The sequence below is a fragment of the Lissotriton vulgaris genome, chromosome 2_1 (genome assembly GCF_964263255.1).
Source record: "Lissotriton vulgaris chromosome 2_1, aLisVul1.2, whole genome shotgun sequence".
Taxonomy (NCBI): Eukaryota; Metazoa; Chordata; class Amphibia; order Caudata; family Salamandridae; genus Lissotriton; species Lissotriton vulgaris.
The window spans coordinates 1,444,933,213-1,444,951,511 of NC_141687.1; the positions used below are offsets into that span (position 1 = coordinate 1,444,933,213).

The window sequence follows — 18,299 nt, forward strand, 5'->3', positions numbered from 1 at the left end:
ACAAGAAATGTTTTCATTTTTATTCGTTTTTTCCCTCTTTCTATGTGTGCTGCATTTTGCAGCACACATGGAAAGAGGAAATCACTGCTTTTGATTGTTTATGTGCAGGAGGGGAAAAACAACATTTCAGATCGTTTATGTGTAGGAAACAATCTCCCAGCAAAGCAGGCACCCTTGGACCATGGTGCATGGGTGCCTACATTGGCCCATGGCAGCAAATGTTGTGCCAGCGCAGGGGGGAGATCAGGGATCCGTCATATCATTGTAGATATGACGCATCCCTATGCTTTGTAAGTGACTCAGAGCGGGCAGCAAAATGGCTTGCGGCACCACGCTGAGTCACTTTATTGTAAATAATGCCCTAAAGGTTTGCAAGTCTCATTCAATAAAGATGGCTTCTGCTATGCCATTCTTTTGTTATAAGTAAGACTGTTTGCCCTCTGGTTATTCTTTAGAATACTCTCAGAGGCTGCAGTAGAACATAAGGGAATCAACTGACAGGCTGCTCCGGTTGGAAGTACATGTTTTACTGAGAATGTCAGACTTCACTTTTATATGGCTGAGAAAGATAGAGGGAATTTACAGAAAATATGCTCTCATTTTAGCTTCTGGAGCTTTTTCCATAATCTCTATAGAAAAATCATGAGAAAGCAGAATTCTCTCAAACTTGATTAATGAAATTACAGCAGAATGCTTTTCCACAGGGTGAATTCACCTTAGAACACACCACAGTCCCGAAAATTAGTTTGGTACGATCAACAAATGATTTATATTGTAACTAAAAACTTTACCACCCTTATATGTTCTACTTTTTGTGAACCTCAAATCCTGCCATTTCACTACAATGCATTTCAATGAGGTGCTTTTATGTATATTGGTCCCAAGATGACTGCCAGCACTTCCTGGTTGAAGGGCTGACAGTCAGTCAGGTCTCAAAATGAGATCTGTGCTTAGACTTTGCCCAGCTATACAAATGTATTTTTCATTGAATATCTCAAAAACTACTGAACGAATTTACACCAAATCACAAATAGGGCTTTTTCTGGTCAAAGAGCTAGCTTTCGGCCACATTTGGTTTAATTCCATTTAGCAGTTCGGGCTCTACCTGTGTCCAAAATCCCTATGCAAATTAACATGGGAAACACACTGTTTTTACCTCGCCTTTTTTTCAGCCCCCATCTTGGAAGATCACTCTGAAACGTTCCATGCACAACTAGAATCATAAAGACACTTTTTTGGGAAAATTTCATGAAGATTCGTCACATTGCACCAAATTGATAAGCAAATCAAAAAATGCTTTTCCTATTGAAACTAAGTTATATACACATATTATAGGATGCCGGCATTAAATTGCAGTGCAAGGAGTGTGAGGAGCATTTTCAGCCCATTCACGACATTGTGCGGGATCTCCCTGAGTTTTTTTGCAATTCCACACAATTCCACTAAGTAAAATTCTGCATGTTCCGCCCAGGCCTAATCAGATCTACTAGGTTCACCCACAAAGCCCAGTGAGGCATCCAGGTTCAAATCCTTTTTTTTCCTTCTAGGACCTCTACATTGAAATTCACTTCCACCAGCTGCTTGGCCAGTCTCACAATTGTCGCCTGTAAATCAGTCCTGAAAAGTCATCTCTGCATGCTAGAGAATAAAGAGGAGTTCTCATCACAAATTTACAAAACTTTTTAATATGGAAATCAATATGTCTTTATGGTTAGGTAGTGAATTGTTATTGTCTGTCTTCATTGTCAAAATCACCACACAACTGTCACCTTTGCCCATGTATCAATTGTTTATTTTGGTCATTGTTGGGAGAAGGTGTGGTCCAGTTTTCTCTGGACCGGAGTTTGAATGCTACCTTGGATGCTTGGCTGCAACACCTGTGATTGTCGACAAATCACTTAATGTTCATGTGCCTGTAACGCATATATGTGAAATACGATAGTACATAAGTTTAACATATAAAATCAATATTTCTTGTACACAATTTTGTATCATGTCCCTACACTCCGACTTGTACAGCGCCACCTGGATCCCTAGGTACATTTGCAGGGCATAATGAACATGCTTATGTTATCCATCCCATCTGTCAGTTACTGTACTTTGGACATTTATTGTTCTTATATTCAGATCTGCTCAAAATGTTATAGTCCCCAAGCAAATAAAGAAGTTTCGACGGATCCATACACAGACAGATGAGAGGCACTGTATCCATCTTGTCAAACCGGGAACAGTGTGTGGTGTGAAGCAAAATGATAGGCAACCCCTGCAGAATGCGAGGACTCCCTTTCCTCCCCTCTGAGTTTCCCCTATCTCACAGATATTGCTCGGGGCCCTGGGGGGTTGAGAACCCCATGCTCTGAATTAGGAATTGAGTTGACACTATCAAGCTTCTCCTAAATCATTCAAGGTACATCATGGTCAGCTATAGACAGAAGCCTTTCTCTTTGTTTTTCAGCTCATATGCAGCCATGAACTTGTAATAAAAACAATAACACTTGTGCCACTTCTGCCTGTCTTGCATCTGTACCCCAAATGGTAGAAGGTAGCAAAATGACCTTGCTGTTAGGATACGCTTTTAATTAATTTGTAACAATAATTCCTGATCAGATCCAAGTCCAGCAAGGTGTTATGAGTTTTCAATTGTTCTGAAGAACTTTGGGCTTGTGGTGTGCCAGCTTTCAGGGTCCTGAGTGGTGTTTGGGCCCAACGTAGTTGGGGTGAAAAAAACATGAAAGATGGAAAAAAAGGTTTTAAGGCTAAGAAAGGTAGTGACATGTCTTGTGCTTTTGACATAAGCATTGTACATCACCTTGTATGTCACGTACACATTCAAAAGTACGCGTTTCTTGGCACAGCCACTTGTTTGTTTATCACTAGCAGGCGTAATTGAAAGTCAGGCTCATGATGTTCTCAAGTACGTGCAACTGTGGGTGAACACTTTCAGTGGCCAGGGCGTAGCTCATGTCCAATACATCCACAAAACCAACATCCATGTTCTTAAAAACCTCTTTCATCACCAGATATTGGCAATAGCCATGAAATTCACTCAATCTTTCCACGGCTGTGTTGGTGTTCCTGGTGTTCTCAGTCTTTATGATAACTTTGGAGTCAGGGCTCCGGGTCAGCAGTCGCTCGATGGCCTTGCGTATGTTGAGTGCTCGGCGGATGTACAGCTGGAGAGGGAATTGTCGGAAGTGCTGACCCATCGTGATGGCGAAGATGGTGTTGCGACCTCCGCCTATTTCGTCAATTTGTCGACTGGTATATCTGTCTTCCTTAAATAAATAGAACTCAAAGCTTTCAAGTGGAAATCCATGCCTTTTGTATGATACCATAATGTCCTTGTCCATGTGGATGGCCAGGAGGGTCTTCTCCCAGGAAGCCCAACCGGCTTCATGGTGGTCGAAATAGGTCATTACTGAAAAGAAAATACAGAATGTAACAAGCATCAGAAGGTTATTCATGAAATAAATTTGCATTATCAAAACACAATGCATGTAATACTTTCTCAATATCTGCTTTTAATTTGTTTGGTTGTGTGTTTTAGATTATAAGGAATCAAAACCTTTCAGCGTTCGCTACATATCGAGGGTTTGTGAAAATGTTCTTTTCCAAAACTAAATTTTTCAGTTTGCACAAATATTATAAATGTTACAACGGCAAGCAAAAAAAATAGCTGAATTTTTTATTCTGTAAATAAATATGTTTCACCATAATAGCCACTATTAAATCCGATTGTCACGCCAGGAATCAGAGACACAATGACAGGTAGACCATTCTTCCGAATGCAGGAAGAATTTGAGTACCCTAAAGAAGCCAGACCACACAGCTACATCCAGATCCAAATTAAGATCATGCCACTCTGCTAAAAAGGCGGCTCTCAGCTCAGCGGAAGAACTACACAAGGTCCAGTATCAAATTTACCTCACCAATCTATCACTAGAGCCATATGAAACCAAGAGCAGTAGTAAATAGTTTATGCATTATTTGGTCCTGTGAGACCCCAATGGGCTACATTATGCATCTGACTCTGGTTGGGCGTAGGGTTAGGAAATAAATGCCCTCTCTGCAACATATCCTGCAGTGACAACACAAACATTTATCAAATTCGCATGGTTGTGGAAACAATGAAGTGTACAAGGGGGCCTCCCATTTCAACTCTTCTATCATACCCTTCTATTAAGGAAAATCCTTCACTCACTCCACATTTACTCATTGAGCCAGCGAATAAAAACAGGGAACCTATGATTCGAATTGAAACCTGTAATAAGAGGCAGTCTGTTTGTTGTAGCAGGCAGCAGATGGCTTAGGTAAATTGTTTGCACTAAATACTTGTGTTTAGTTTCAGCCAAATTAGGATTTTGTTAGACATCTGGCCTTTGTGCAGGGTCACCATGGATTTATTTCATTAAACCCTATTTTTACTGGCTATAGAACTCTGTGCTACCTACCCCCGATAACCAGTGGGAAAGTGCTTGTGTTCCGCCTTGTTGTTTGAGACCCCGACGGATGCGGAGAGTCTCCGATTTGATTGAAGAATCTAATACCTTTAGGGGACCCAAGGCAGCTAATAATAGGAGGTTTCCCTTCCCTTGTTGTGAGGAAGACCTGGAGCAGAGGAGTCTACTAACCCTTTTGCGTTAGGGTCGGAACATTGACATTTCCCCAGTCGGCCTGCACTCAACATCTACCCCCTTCCTACCCCAGCCATAGATAAAGTTATCACTGTGCCTCAAATCTAAGATATAATTTCTTAAATTCGTATTGCTATTTGGTCTAGGGTCAGACCCATCTCAGTGGGGATACTGGCCCTTTGGGGAATCATAGCCAGATCAATCTCATTTTAGTATCTTGAACTGTTTTCACCAAGTGCTTATGATGATTTTCATCTTCTTTCTCTTCACCCCACACATGAGCACCAACTTTCACTTCCTTCTCCTTCCTTTGAAGTAACCTCTTCAGTATTATATACTGAACGTTATGTCTTTGTGTATGTTTTTCATTTGATGAATATGACGCAACAGAAAATACATTTATGCTTGCAATTTATTTGAATTTGGGTGCCTTTTATCTATGAGTCATTTCTGTGAAATGTGCCTTTTCATTACATATGTCTTGTTCATATGATTTAATTGCATATTAATTTTCTTACTATTATCAATTCAAGTGTAATTAGGATTGTCTAGGACCAATTGTTTTCCTTACCGATCGATACTCAGGTCCTTTGACGTTATACTGGGTTACCCCATTTTCTATAATGTGTTTCTCCTTTAAACATGATAAACTTGGTATAAGCCTAATTGGTGTATTTCATCTATGGATAACATCCAGGTATATGGTAGCACGATGTACGTAGGGCCTGTAAGTTAAATTTCACAAGTGGGCTGCAGCACCCATTGTGCTATCCTCTACAGTGACTATGTAAATGTGACTGCATTAGCCTAGCTGTGCTGTTTTAAGTGCAAGTTTGACCTATCAAAGTAACCTTTTTTGGAGACCTAAACCTTCTTTTTAAATACTGAGGTCACCCTTGTAGGAAAGTACCTCTTTTGCATGGTTATCCCCCACTTTTTGGCTGATGCCTGATGTGATTTTGAACTGTTTAGAAATTGAAAAGTCTGAACTTTAGTTAGGACAGAGTATTTAATGTGTAGTTATTTTTTATCTTCATAAAAAAGTCCCACTTTTTGTAAAATAATGCCTGAAACCAGAAGCCAGGATCAGGAGCTCGATCTGAACCCTTACATAGACCTGAACAATGCTAGATGCAGGGCGCTCTGTAAAGGCTATGGTATCAGAACAGGCAAAAGTCCGAAAAAGGAATATCTTCAAAAACCTATAGCCCTCCTTGGTATTTTTACTAGGGTTAGCTTTCATAAGGGGGTAGTATCAGACAGAGGTACAAACTTCATGTCTGCATACTTGAATCACAGGTGGGCTGAGTGTGGGTCGACCTATAGGTCCACTACACAATACCATCCACAGACAATTGGGTTTGTTGAAAGATTTAACAAAACCCTAAATGGCATGATTGTTGGGCTCCCTGAAAAAGTCAGAAGGGGATGGGATGTCTTGTTATTTTCCCTGCTTTTTGCTTACAGAGAGGTGCCGCAAAAGGGAGTAGGAATATTTTCCCTTGGAACGTTTGTTTGAGCACGACGTAAGAGGACCCCTCAGTCTTGTCAAGGACGGATGGGAGACACCTCTCCAGGAACCAAAGCAAGACATTGTGGATTATGTTTTTGGCTTTTGGTCAAAGATGGCTGAATACATGAGAAAGCAAATAAAAACCTTGACACCAGCAAAAGACCTCCAGAAGCTCTAGTACGATCAAAAAGGCTGCCATGGTGGAATTCCAACTATGGCATGAGGTGTGGGTTTTGGAGCCTGTGGCACCTAGAGCCCTACAGGACAAATATACTGGGCCCTAACCTATCCTTGAGAGAAAAGGGGAGGGCCTTAAACCCTACAATGACAGGGCTGATGTGATCATGCTTATGGTTACAGAGAAGGAACAGAAGGTAGAGAACGAGCCACTACCTGATCTCCTCTCTCACAACCCTAAAGATGGGTCAGTTGATGGAGTGGTCTGTTCAGACACCCTCACTGCCCAACGGCAGACTGATTTCAGGCAAGTCCTAAATCAGTTTGCAGAGCTCTTTTCCTTGACCACTTGACACACTAAATGGAGTACACATGATGTGGACACTGGTAGCAGCCTACCTGTCAAAAACAAAATATACAGACAGTTTGATCATGTCAAGGAAAGCATCATGATCAGATGCTGGTTTTGGATTTCATTGAACCATCAGAGAGCCCCATGGGCCAGCCCTGTTGTGTTAGTCCCCAAGCCTCCTTCCCAGTGTGGAAAGAAAGAAATGAGGTTTTGTGTGGACTACTTGGGCTTCAATGCAGTTACCAAGACAGCTGCACATCCAATTTCAAGAGATGATGAGTTCATTGACATTTTAGGGGCAGCCACAAATCTGAATAACTTTGATCTCACATCAGGGTACTGGCAGATTGGAGGAAAAGAAAGATCAGCATTTTCCACTACAGATGGGCACTTCCACTTCACTGTGATGCCCTTTGGTTTGAAGAATGCCCTTGCCATTTTTCAAAGGTTGCTGAATAAAGTCCTTGCTGGATTGGAAGCCCGTAGTTCAGGAGCATTGTGTGGATTGTGAAGGAGGGGCAAGGAGACACCACACCTCTGATAGGCCTAACATGGGTCCCTTTAGACAGCCGACGAATGAACCGCGCACTCCGTTACCTGTTACCACCCCTCCATCGAATAACAGTACAACCTTGGCTACCCCATCCAATAGTTGATTAGGTATTCTACCTGCAGTAACTGCAGGATTTATATTTTGGAATGTGGCAGGCCTTTAGAATAAAATTAGCAACATAGAATTGTAAGAATTTGTAGCGAGTTTTCATTTCCTTTGCTTACAGGAGACTTGGCTTATAGACCCCATATATATAAATGGTTTTAGAACGTATCATATTCCATCAATTGCCTCAAACCATGGAAGATCAAAGGGTAGGTTATGTACCTGCGTTTCTAATAACCTGCAATGTATTAAAATAAATATGGTGTCATACAATTCCTATTACCAAACAATTATATGTGAAGCTCTGGGATCTTCTTGGTTAGCGGTGGTTAATTTTCATGATAGTGCAACCATGTCAAACATAACTGTTACTTTACAACAACTTGATAAGGACCTGGAGCATTTTGGTATGAATAACAGTAAGAATTTGATTGTCTATGGAGACGGGGGGATTTTAACGCTCACTTGTGTAACATGTCTTCTGAAAAAGTATGTGGATTAACTAACTTGGAAAATGTTTTCCAATCCCATTTTATTCATAACCAATATCAGGATAAGCTGAACAAACTGATATACAAATTTTATTTGGCTTTTTCCCTACGCCCCATTTAAAAGAACTTTCAATGGTAGAGATGTCCATAGCATTATGGGGTCCTCTTTTGATGGTGGCATTGAGGGCATGCTGTAATATAGTGTTTTTTCCTGTGTGGGCAGAATCAATTATTGTACCGATTAACAAAAAGGCAGATAGTCTCAGCCCTGCATGATATAGACCAATCTCCCTTTTAAATTCTCTAGCACAGATAGCTGCCCGTATCATCTTGAATAGGCTATAGGACTGGGCGGACTTATGATATTTTGTCACATCTACAATATGGATTCCGCCCTGGAATTGGGACTACAGAGCAGGGAATTGGATTTGAGCATGGTAATCAGAAAGTACACCAAGATCAAAAAGGGGATCGTCGATTTGTCATTGGTGTTTGGTGTTGGCGGTATTGATTATCAACTTTCTACAGGAACTGCATTGGGAATGTAGAGCTAGGGTTAGATATGGCACCAGGGGAGAATGTACACCATTTTTTAACATAAAGACAGGGCTGTGTTTTATCACCCTTTCTATTTTCACTATATATAAACAGTGTAGGGGCTGTGCTAGCCTCCAAATGTAAGATCTTCCGGAAAAAGTGGATGTCACCCTGTGCCGACTCTCCTCTATGCAGAGGATGCTGTTCTTATGGCTTAAACTCCCCTGGGCCTACAGAGCTTCCTTACAAACTTTGTTGGTTATATGCAGGATTTAGGACTTATAGTTAACCAATCTAAAATGTTCATTATCAAATGTGGGAGAAGAACAGTGATGTGTCAAGACATAAAAATCAAGAGGACAAATATGTATATTTTTTACCACTACTTCCTCACACTAGGCATTATATTCAACAAACAAGGCTCATGAACCCACGCCATTAACACCAGGAGGTTACATTTAAAAAAAGCAACTATGTCTCCACAAAATGTTGCCATGAGATTGGGTAGGAACCCCCCAGACGAAATGATAAAGATCTATAAAGCCAAATGTGTGAGTGTTGCCTCATATGGGGCGGAAGTTTGGGGACCTTGGGGACCTATTAACTGTAGTCCTTTGCAGACAGTGGAAAATGACTTCTTCAAGTATCTTCTTGTCACTCCATAGAGTTGCTCTGCATATGTTTTTCACACTAAAATGGGTATGCCGTTTCTTACAGGCTTAATAATGCTGCAGCCCATCTTAATATAGCACAACATCTGGACTTCAGACTATGCTGGCTTACATTGTGCCATTATTAGGGACTGCCTTATGGCAAGTTTACCCTTATGAATATCCTGATTGACATATATCTAATGTTTTTTCCATGATTTTGGGTATTCTCACTTCTAGGATATGTCTGAATCGCTGGTAGCCATCAATAGAAAAGATCTAAAAAATGTATGTATGGAACACTTGATTATCTTAAGGTGTCCACCAAAATATTTAAATCTAGAGTATTAAAAAATCAAGCCATTATAACTTTATATGAAATGCAGCCTTATCTTAAATCTGTATTAAACTTTAGGCATAGATTTAACCTCACCAGCCTAAGAATGGATAGTTAGCATTGTTTAATTAGCTTCCCCGAAAAGAATGATTGGTCTGCAAATACTATTAAATTGTTCATGTGACACTCTGATGGCACAGAGCACTATGCATGTAGTTCTTTTTCTGCAAATTTTATAATAATCTGAGAAAACGTTATATTCTTCCCATTTTAAGACCACTCAACTTCAAACAATGTTGCCCTGCTTATCCTTACCTACACTCTTTGTCTACTATGGAGGTATGCTGTAGTATGTCAAGTTTCTTGTGGGCTGTATTTTATGATAGAAAGAAAAATTTAAATTATTCTTGATTAGCATTTTTCTTAAAGAAATTCTCTGTTTTATTAACTATTTTTATGTTTGTGTACTCAGGGCACGATTCACAAAAGTAATCTGAGACAAAATCCTAACTTTATGACTTTCAGTATTCACAAAATGCATTTAGGAGTAGTAAAGTTAGGAATCTTAAGACCAAAACTAGAGTTTAACTGAGACAAAATCCTAACTTTATGACTTTCGGTATTCACAAAGGGCATTTAGGAGTAGTAAAGTTAGGATTCCTAACTTTACTACTCCTAAAAGAACTTTGTGAATACCAAAAGTCGTAAAGTTAGGATTTTGTCTCAAATTACTTTTGTGAATCGGGCTGTCAGATTTTATTATTGTAATGCACTGCAATTTTATGATTTTATCATGAAATCGAATAACGTATTGAAATGAAATGGGAAGCCTGTAGTGTAGATATGCTGTCTTTACCTCCCAGTGGCAGGATCACCTGATCCACCTCCAAACGGTCCTGGAGGCTCTGAATAGAGCAGGCCTCACTATCAAGGGAGGGAAGTGTCAGATAGGGCAAGGAAAGGTTGTATACTTGGGCCACCTTGTGGTTGGAGCCTAAGTTCAGCACAACAGCCCAAAATCCATAAACTTCTGGATTGGGAAGCTACAACTACCCAGATTCCAATCAGGGCTGCCCTTGGCTTGATTGGGCACTACGGGTGGTTTGTGCAGGGATATGGGTCTATTGTGGCCCCCCTCACAGAATTGACCTCTATGAAAATGCCCAAAAAAAGAAAACTGGACCGCGAGCTGTCAAAAGGCTTTTGACACATTGAAAGAAGCAATGTGCTCAGCACTCATTCTAAAAGCTCCTGATTACTCCAAACAGTTCATAGTGCCAATAGATGTCTCTAAACATGCTCATGAAGATGGTTATGACTAACCTGTTGCTTTCAGCAGCAGGAGGCTTCTCCCCAGACAGCAGCGTTGGCGTTGGAGTGCCATTGAGAGGGAAGACTGTGCTGTGGTTTGGTCTCCGAAGAAGCTGAGACCATACTTGTTTAGTTTTCACTTCATTGTCCAAACGGACTACAGACCTCTCAGGTGGCTCATGCAGATGAAAAGAGAAAACCCCACATTCTTAAGGCAGTCCATATCCCTACAGGGAATGAACTTCACAGTAGAACACAGATGCAGAACTAACCATGCCAATACAGATGGCCTTTCCAGGTTTTTCCACTTAGAAGATGTAGACTCTCTAGGGAAAGGTTAGTCTCATCCTCTTTTGTTTGGGGGGGTCGTGTACGAAAGTGCCTCTTTTTGCATGGTTAGACCCCACTTTTTTCCTGATGTGAGTTTGAACTGTAAGTGTACTGGGTCCCTGCTAATCAGGTTCCCAGTGCCAGATCTCTTTCCCAAAACACTGTACCACAATTGGCACGCCTTCACCTACCCCTGTAAGTCCCTAGTAAGCCGTACCCCTTATACCTAGGGCATGGGTATTGAAGATGGTCATCTGGGGCTGCAGCACTGGTTGTGCCACCCTATGACCTCCTTACCAAGGCTATGCACTCTGCCATTGCAGGCTGTGTGTCTTTGTACAGGAAAATCCGAAGAGTCGACATGGCACACAGCCCTGTGTGCCATGCTTTCCATAGGTAATTTAGCCCTACTGCAGGCCTTTAGTCCTAAGGCAGGGTGAACTATATCCTATGTGTGGGCATATCATCATGAGCAGATATTCCCATACAATTTCCAGTCCATTCTGTGATATTGTAAGTGAACAGGGAAGTCGTAAAGAGTACATGGGCAGATTACTTGTCAACACAAGTTTCCTAGCTCCATGATGGCTTCACTGATTTCTAATATGTTTGGTACCTAACATCTTGTCTTAATAAATCCTCACTAATGCCTGTGTTGGATTTATTAATACATTCACACTCGAGACTATTTCAGAGGGTCTCCTGAAACTGAACCAAACTCTTGTGGGGTTTCTGGTCAGTTTTCACCAGCCTGCCACCAACAGACATGGTTCTGACCTTATGGGGCAAGAACCAGTGCTCTTAGATGACAGAAACAATGTCTGTTTTTTGCAGGTTTGCTTCACACCTCATCCAGGACAGAACGGCCTTCCTGGGAGGGAAGCTTCAAAGGCCATGCTGCCTTTGAAATCCAACCCAGGAACCACCAGATAGTGGAGGAGGCCAAGCCCCCTTTCCTGCTCTACGTTTGGTGGGAGGAAAGACAGTAAAATTTGTTAGATGAGGAGGACCCCCCCCCCCCCCTTTAGCCTGCACCACCCCTAGGGTTGGCAGGTGAGGTGAACCCATCTCTTGAAATTTTAACATATTGAGATGGTGACAAAACCTCCAATCAGGACTAGTGTAGTGCCCCTTCCTACTGGAAGTGGTCACTAAACGGTGTAGCCACCCTAAAGGTAAATAGCCCATCGGCTATTCCCTGTCTCCACTTGTAATGCCCCTAAATTCAGTATTTAGGTGGCTCCCAAGACCTGAACCTCCGATTCATTGGACCAAAGAAGACCAGAACAAATAAGACCTGCTGCAAGAGAACTGAAGCCCTGCTGCAGAAGAAAAAGGCTGCTTCAAGGAATCAATAATCGCTGCCTGCTGTGTTGCCCTGAACCTGCATGGACTCCAAGAACCCTGGAGCACCTACAAACTTCAATAAACCCCTGAAAAACGTCCCCTGGTGTGAAGGTATCACACCTCTGCTAACCTCAGGCACGATCCCATGAAAGTCCAGTTTGTCGACTTGCAGCTCCCCGAAGGCCTCGACTCAGCACCAAAACAAGAAGAGGCACAACAGCTCCATATGGTTAGATCTGCCTCTCTACCAAGTTTGGAGACACCAGGACCTACCAGAGTTACTGATACCTCCTTTTGGTCATCCAGATGGTGGCCCTCTAGTTTGGGAGATCGTCCAGTCCCAGTGAAGAATGGCAATTTGAACTTCAAAAATCAGTTCAGTACTCTCACCTCTGAAAATCTTCTTGATTCTAAAGATAATTAGCAAAGTTCGCCCTTTCATACTGCTTGACACCCTAAAACACTTGTGACAGCATTAGCCATGTCCAGATTGGATTATGTCAATTCTCTTCACATGAGTTTCCAATCGCAGCACTTACAAAAGTTACAGCATCTCCAAAATGCGGCAGCCAAATTACTGCTGGATTATCCTAGATTTCTGCCAGTCTCCGGCGGTTTGAAAACTTTACACTGGATCCCAGTCGAAAAAAAAAATACATTTAAATCCCAATGATTAGCATTTAAGGCATTGCAAGGTGTCGGTCCTCAATATCTGGAGAAGCATCTGATCTGGTATGTGCCCTGCGGAAACCTAAGACATTTACATAGTAAATGTTTACAGACCCCCAGATTCAAGAAAGCATGTTCTGGCGGAAGACATTTCATCTTGGGGACAGTTAAAACATGGAACTCGCTTCCGGCTGACATAAAGAACAGTCCAACAATGTTATCTTTTAGAAAATCACTAATAACTTGGCTCTTGCCAACTAAAATGTGCTTATTATTATCATCGGCTACCTTTCTGGGTCTTTCTGGCACCAGCGCCTAGATGCCCTTGAGCATTTGTGTGCTATGCAAATGTTTAACCCCTTGAGTGCTCATGACGGCTCCCGGCCATCATGAGTTACAGTAGGCGTGTGCTCATGAAGGCCGGGAGCTGTCTGAACATTGCTGCTCCGCCCACACTGTATTAAATTCCCGCTTGTGCGAGAGAATTAATCAGTGGGCGAAGTTCGGACGGCTCCCGGCCGTCATGAGCACACGCCCACCGTGATGTATGATGGCCAGGAGCCATCATGAGCATAGCAGTGCCACGCCCAGCCCCGCCCCCTCGCACCACGGCGAAACTTGCCCCGCAGCCAAGGGATTAAATCAATCAATCAAATCAAGTCGGAAGGTACAACCTTTGACCAGGATAAGCTTGGTTAGTGTATCCAAACCTGCAATCCATAGGGGTCTGTGCCATATTGCACCTAGGTCCTGCTTTACTGTTACCATTGACTAATCATTGTTACTTTGTGCTTCTTGGCTATATTTCTACTTACATTTTTTAAATCTCATATCTTTGCTTCCCATTATTTGGTTTTTATCATTTTGGTTGGTGTCATTTTGTTTATTAAATCTTACTCTATTTCTTTAATTGTTTTGTATTTAAACTTTGTTACTGCTCTAGTACTACATAAATACATTACACACTGGCCCTAAGTTACGCCAGACTGCTCTGTGCCATATCTACCAGCAGGTTGAGCTCAGATTAATTAAGTGATGTTAGATCTGGGGGTCTCTAGTTGGCAATTGTATTCACCTTTGTCCAAATAGGGACTCTTTCTTCTCAGTCAGGATAAGGGGATTACACTCCTAAATAACCCCTGCTCACCCCCTTGGTAGCTTGGCACGAGCAGACAGACTTATCTCAGAGGCAGTGTGTTAAGCATTTGTGAATATACACAGTAATACAGTGAAAACCCTACAGATGAACACAACACAGGTTTTATAAAAATAAATATTCTTTATATAGACTTAACACAAGACTACAAACAACAAAAATCGACAATACTGTACTTAAGATTGGCTTAAAGATGGCAAAAGTTACTTAGTTCAAGTTGGTGATAAATGTGACAAAGTTCTCAACAAGGTACCTGGATGCCTAACGCAAAATGAACAAAAGGCTCACAAAAATTGGAGATGCGTTGGTTCCGTGATCCGGGGGAGATGATGCTTCGCGCCTCAATGCTTGCGCAGAGTAAGGGATGCGTCGTGATCCATACCGGTGTGGGGCTGATGCGTAGGTTCTCGGCTTGCGGTCCGGTTGCGATGCGCAAGATGGCGCTGCGATGCGATGATCCTGGTGCGATGCGAAAAGATGGCGTCCTTGATGCCACGATGCAATGACGATGAAATGACGATGCGTAAGCGCCCTGGCAGCCTTGCGATGACTCTGTACTTTGGAGCCGCGAAAGGCCTTGCGACACGCATCTCCAGTGATGCGATGGCGACTCTCTCGATGGCGTCACGCTTCTCCGGTGATGCGACAGCAGGCAGCTTACGACGAAGACACGCTTTCTGGGAGATGCGGCAGTGGCACGCTTCTCCGGCGGTGCGACGATTTCAGCTGCGGCGCCACGCACTTCTTCTCATTGCGTCGCGCTCCCAGCGACACGCAGGCTTCTGCAGTTAGAATTCCAAGCAAGGAAATTCAGAGGGTTCTGGAGATGAAGTCCTTTGTCCCTGAGACTTCAGCAGGAGGCAAGCACAAATTTAAGCCCTTGGAGAATATTCTGTAGATGATGAAAGTCCTTAAAAAGTTCCTTCTCCTTTCCCTTGGCAATAAAGAAACCACTGCAGGCCAACCCAGCAAACAGCACACTGACAGAGGGGCAGTCCAAACTCCTGCTGCTTCCTTCTTTCTTCTCCTTGGCAAAAGGTTTCTTGTTCCCAGAAGTGATCTAAATTTCTTGGGTCTGAGCCCAATTATTATACTACTTTTCTATTTGTTCTCTGAAGGTAGAGGGGCCTTTGCCCAGTCCAAACCAGTTCTGAAGAACTCTGTTTACATGACTCCTTCTTTTCTTTCACAGTGCAGGGCAGAAACATCAGACGCCCCACAGGAGGTGGAGCCAGCATTGTGGAGGGAAAGCACAGCCCTGGAGCACTTTGTTGACATGATTTCTTCTCTTCTTTTACAGTGCAGGGCAGAGACATCAGCCGCACCCCAGGAGGTGGAGCCAGCATTGTGGAGGGAAGGCCCAACCCTATTCAGGTCCCAGGTGCAACTCCTCCCTCCCATCCAGATGCAGATCTCCCTATTCACCACTGGCCTGACTCATTCTGTCTCTTGGAATAACCAGTCCTGTCACTCAAACTCCAGACAAGGAATACATAACCTAGCAAAGGCAGGCTTTGGAAAGTTAGACAAGAAAATACCTACTTTCTAAAAGTGGTATTTTCAAACACAGAATGTTAAAACCAACTTTACTAAAAGATGTATTTTATCATTCTGAGTTCAGGCATACTAAATTCGAATTTCTACCATGTTCTCTGAGTCAGTTAGGATTATAAGATGTAATAATCTAACTGCCCATTCTGGCCTATGGAGAACAGTTAGCCTTGCAATAGTGAAAATCGAAAATGGCTGTAATTCACTATTAGGACATGCTACACACAGCAGAGCATGTCCTACCTTATACTTACAATGCACCCTGCCCTTGGGCCTACCATAGGGGTGTCTGATATGAAGAAAAGGGAAGGTTTAGGGACTGGCAAGTGGGTGCACTTCCAAGTCGACATGGCAGTCACAGACTGCACACAGGCCTTGTAATTGCAGGCCCGAGACACACTTTACAAGCTGCTTCTGTGGGTGGCACAACCAGTGCTGCAAGCCCACCAGCAGCATTTGATTTACAAACCCTGGGCACACATGGTGCACTGTACTAGGGTCAGACAAGTAAATCAAATAACCCAATCATGGAATCACTAATTAGTACATCAATTTAACATAGGGAGCACTTGCACTGTGGCACTGAATAGCAGTGGCACAGTGCCCAAATCATATAACCAGCAAAAACATATCAAAAACAGAGGAGGCAATCATACAAAATGAAAGGGAGACTCACACCAATGATGCCAGGTCTAACACGTGTCCCAAAAAGCTGAAATGTGGGGAGAACTACCTTTCCCCATGGGAGTTCTCTTCACTAAGTCGGAAAAATCTGGACAGACCATCAGCGTTGGCGTGTTCTGTACCAGGGGCGGTGTTCCACCGTAAAGTCCATACCCTGTAGGGAAATGGACCACCTCAACAACTTTGGGTTCTCACCCCTCATCTGCATTAGCCATCTGAGGGACCTGTGGTCGGTCTGAACCAGGAAGTGAGTCCCAAACAAGTATGGTCTCAACTCCTTCAGTGCCCAGACCACAGCAAATGCCTCATGCTCAATTGCACTCCACCTCTGTTCCCGTGGAAGTAACCTCCTACTGATGAAGGCTACAGGTTTGTCTAAGCCCTCTTCATTAATATGTGATATAACAGCCCCCACACCATGCTCTGAAGTGTCTGTTTGAACAATAAATTCCTTTGAGAAGTTGGGTGCCTGAAGCACGGCTGCTGTGCACATGGCAGTCTTCAGAGCGTCAAAAGCCTTCTGACAGGTGTCAGTCCAGTTCACTTTCTTGAGCTGCTTCCTGGAAGTCAGCTCAGTCAAGGATGCAACAATGTTGCCATACACCTTGACAAACCTCCTGTAGTACCCCTGAGTCCTAAAAAGGCTCTCACCTGTGTCTGAGTCTTTGGGGGTTCGCATGCCAAGATGGTATCAATTTTGAGTTGTAGAGGCGCCTCCTGGCCGCTCCCTACCTGGTGACCCAAGTACACCACGGAACCCTGCCCGATCTGGCACTTACTCGCCTTGATCGTGAGGCCTGCCTTTCGCAGTGCCATCAACACTTCCCAGAGGTGGCGCAGATGTTCTTCCCAACTGGCGCTGAACACTGCAATGTCATCCAGGTAGGCGGCACTGAAATCCTCCAGTCCAGCTAACACCTGGTTGACCAACCTCTGAAAGGTGGCAGGGGCATTCTTCAACCCAAAAGGCATCACACGGAATTGGTAGTGCCCATCTGGTGTGGAGAATGCTGACCTCTCTTTGGCCCCATCAGTCAAGGCGATCTGCCAATACCCAGACGTCAAATCAAACGTGCTGAGGTACCGTGCAGCCCCTAACCCGTCAATGAGCTCATCAGTCCTGGTGACTGAATTGAGTCCTCGGTAGTCCACACAGAACTTGAGTTCAAGTGTGGGAACAGGCGCGGCAGCCTTTGTGACCAAACCCACTGGGCTGGCCCAAGGACTGTTTGAGGACTCAATCTCCCCTAAAGCAAACATCTTGGAGACTTCCTCCTTGATGTAAGCCCTGCCCTTGTCAGTCACTCTGTAAGCCTTGTGCTTCACAGGAGGACTGTCCCCAGTGTCCACATCATGGATGCACCACTCAGTGACACCAGGAACTAAGGAAAACAAATCAGAGAATTGTCCCAACAGTTGGTGACAATCTTGCTGCTGATCAGGGGTCAGTGTGGCAGAGAGGCTGACACCATCCACTGATCCATCTTGCTCTGTTGCAGACAGGTCAGGAAGAGGCTCCGTCTCCTCCTCCATTCCATCATCTGTCGCTAAGGGGCATGCCCACTTCAAACCTTTCTAAGTGGGGCTTCGGGCGGTTAACATGTAGGACCCGCAAAGGGTTCCTTGGAGACCGCAAGTTCACCAAATAGGTGACATCGGTCTTGCGCTCCACTACCTCAAATGGACCGGTCCACCTGTCCTGGAGCACACAAGGCTCTACAGGGGCCATGACCCAAACTTTCTGTCCAGACTGAAAGCTCAATCAGAGTGGCATTCTGATCGTACCACCGCTTTATCTCTTCCTGGCTGGCTTCCAGATTTGCCTGAGCGAGATCTCTGAATTGCCGAGTCTGGTTCCTGAAGGCCAGTATGTAACTGTATACATCCTGGGGAGGTTTCCTG

At 43.5% G+C, this 18,299-nt stretch overlaps 1 protein-coding gene across 9 annotated transcripts in view; it reads right to left on the reverse strand.

Moving 5' to 3' along the window:
• Positions 1-1,664: 1,664 nt before the first annotated feature.
• LOC147732730 (NXPE family member 4-like) overlaps positions 1,665-18,299 on the reverse strand; it is a 572,962-nt gene continuing 556,327 nt past the window's right edge. For all 9 annotated transcript variants that reach the window (XM_086957288.1, XM_086957286.1, XM_086957290.1 and 6 more), the window contains one exon: positions 1,665-3,418. In XM_086957288.1, the coding sequence (XP_086813414.1) occupies positions 2,874-3,418 (545 nt within the window). In that variant the 3' untranslated portion in view covers positions 1,665-2,873. The remainder of the gene's footprint in view (positions 3,419-18,299) is intronic.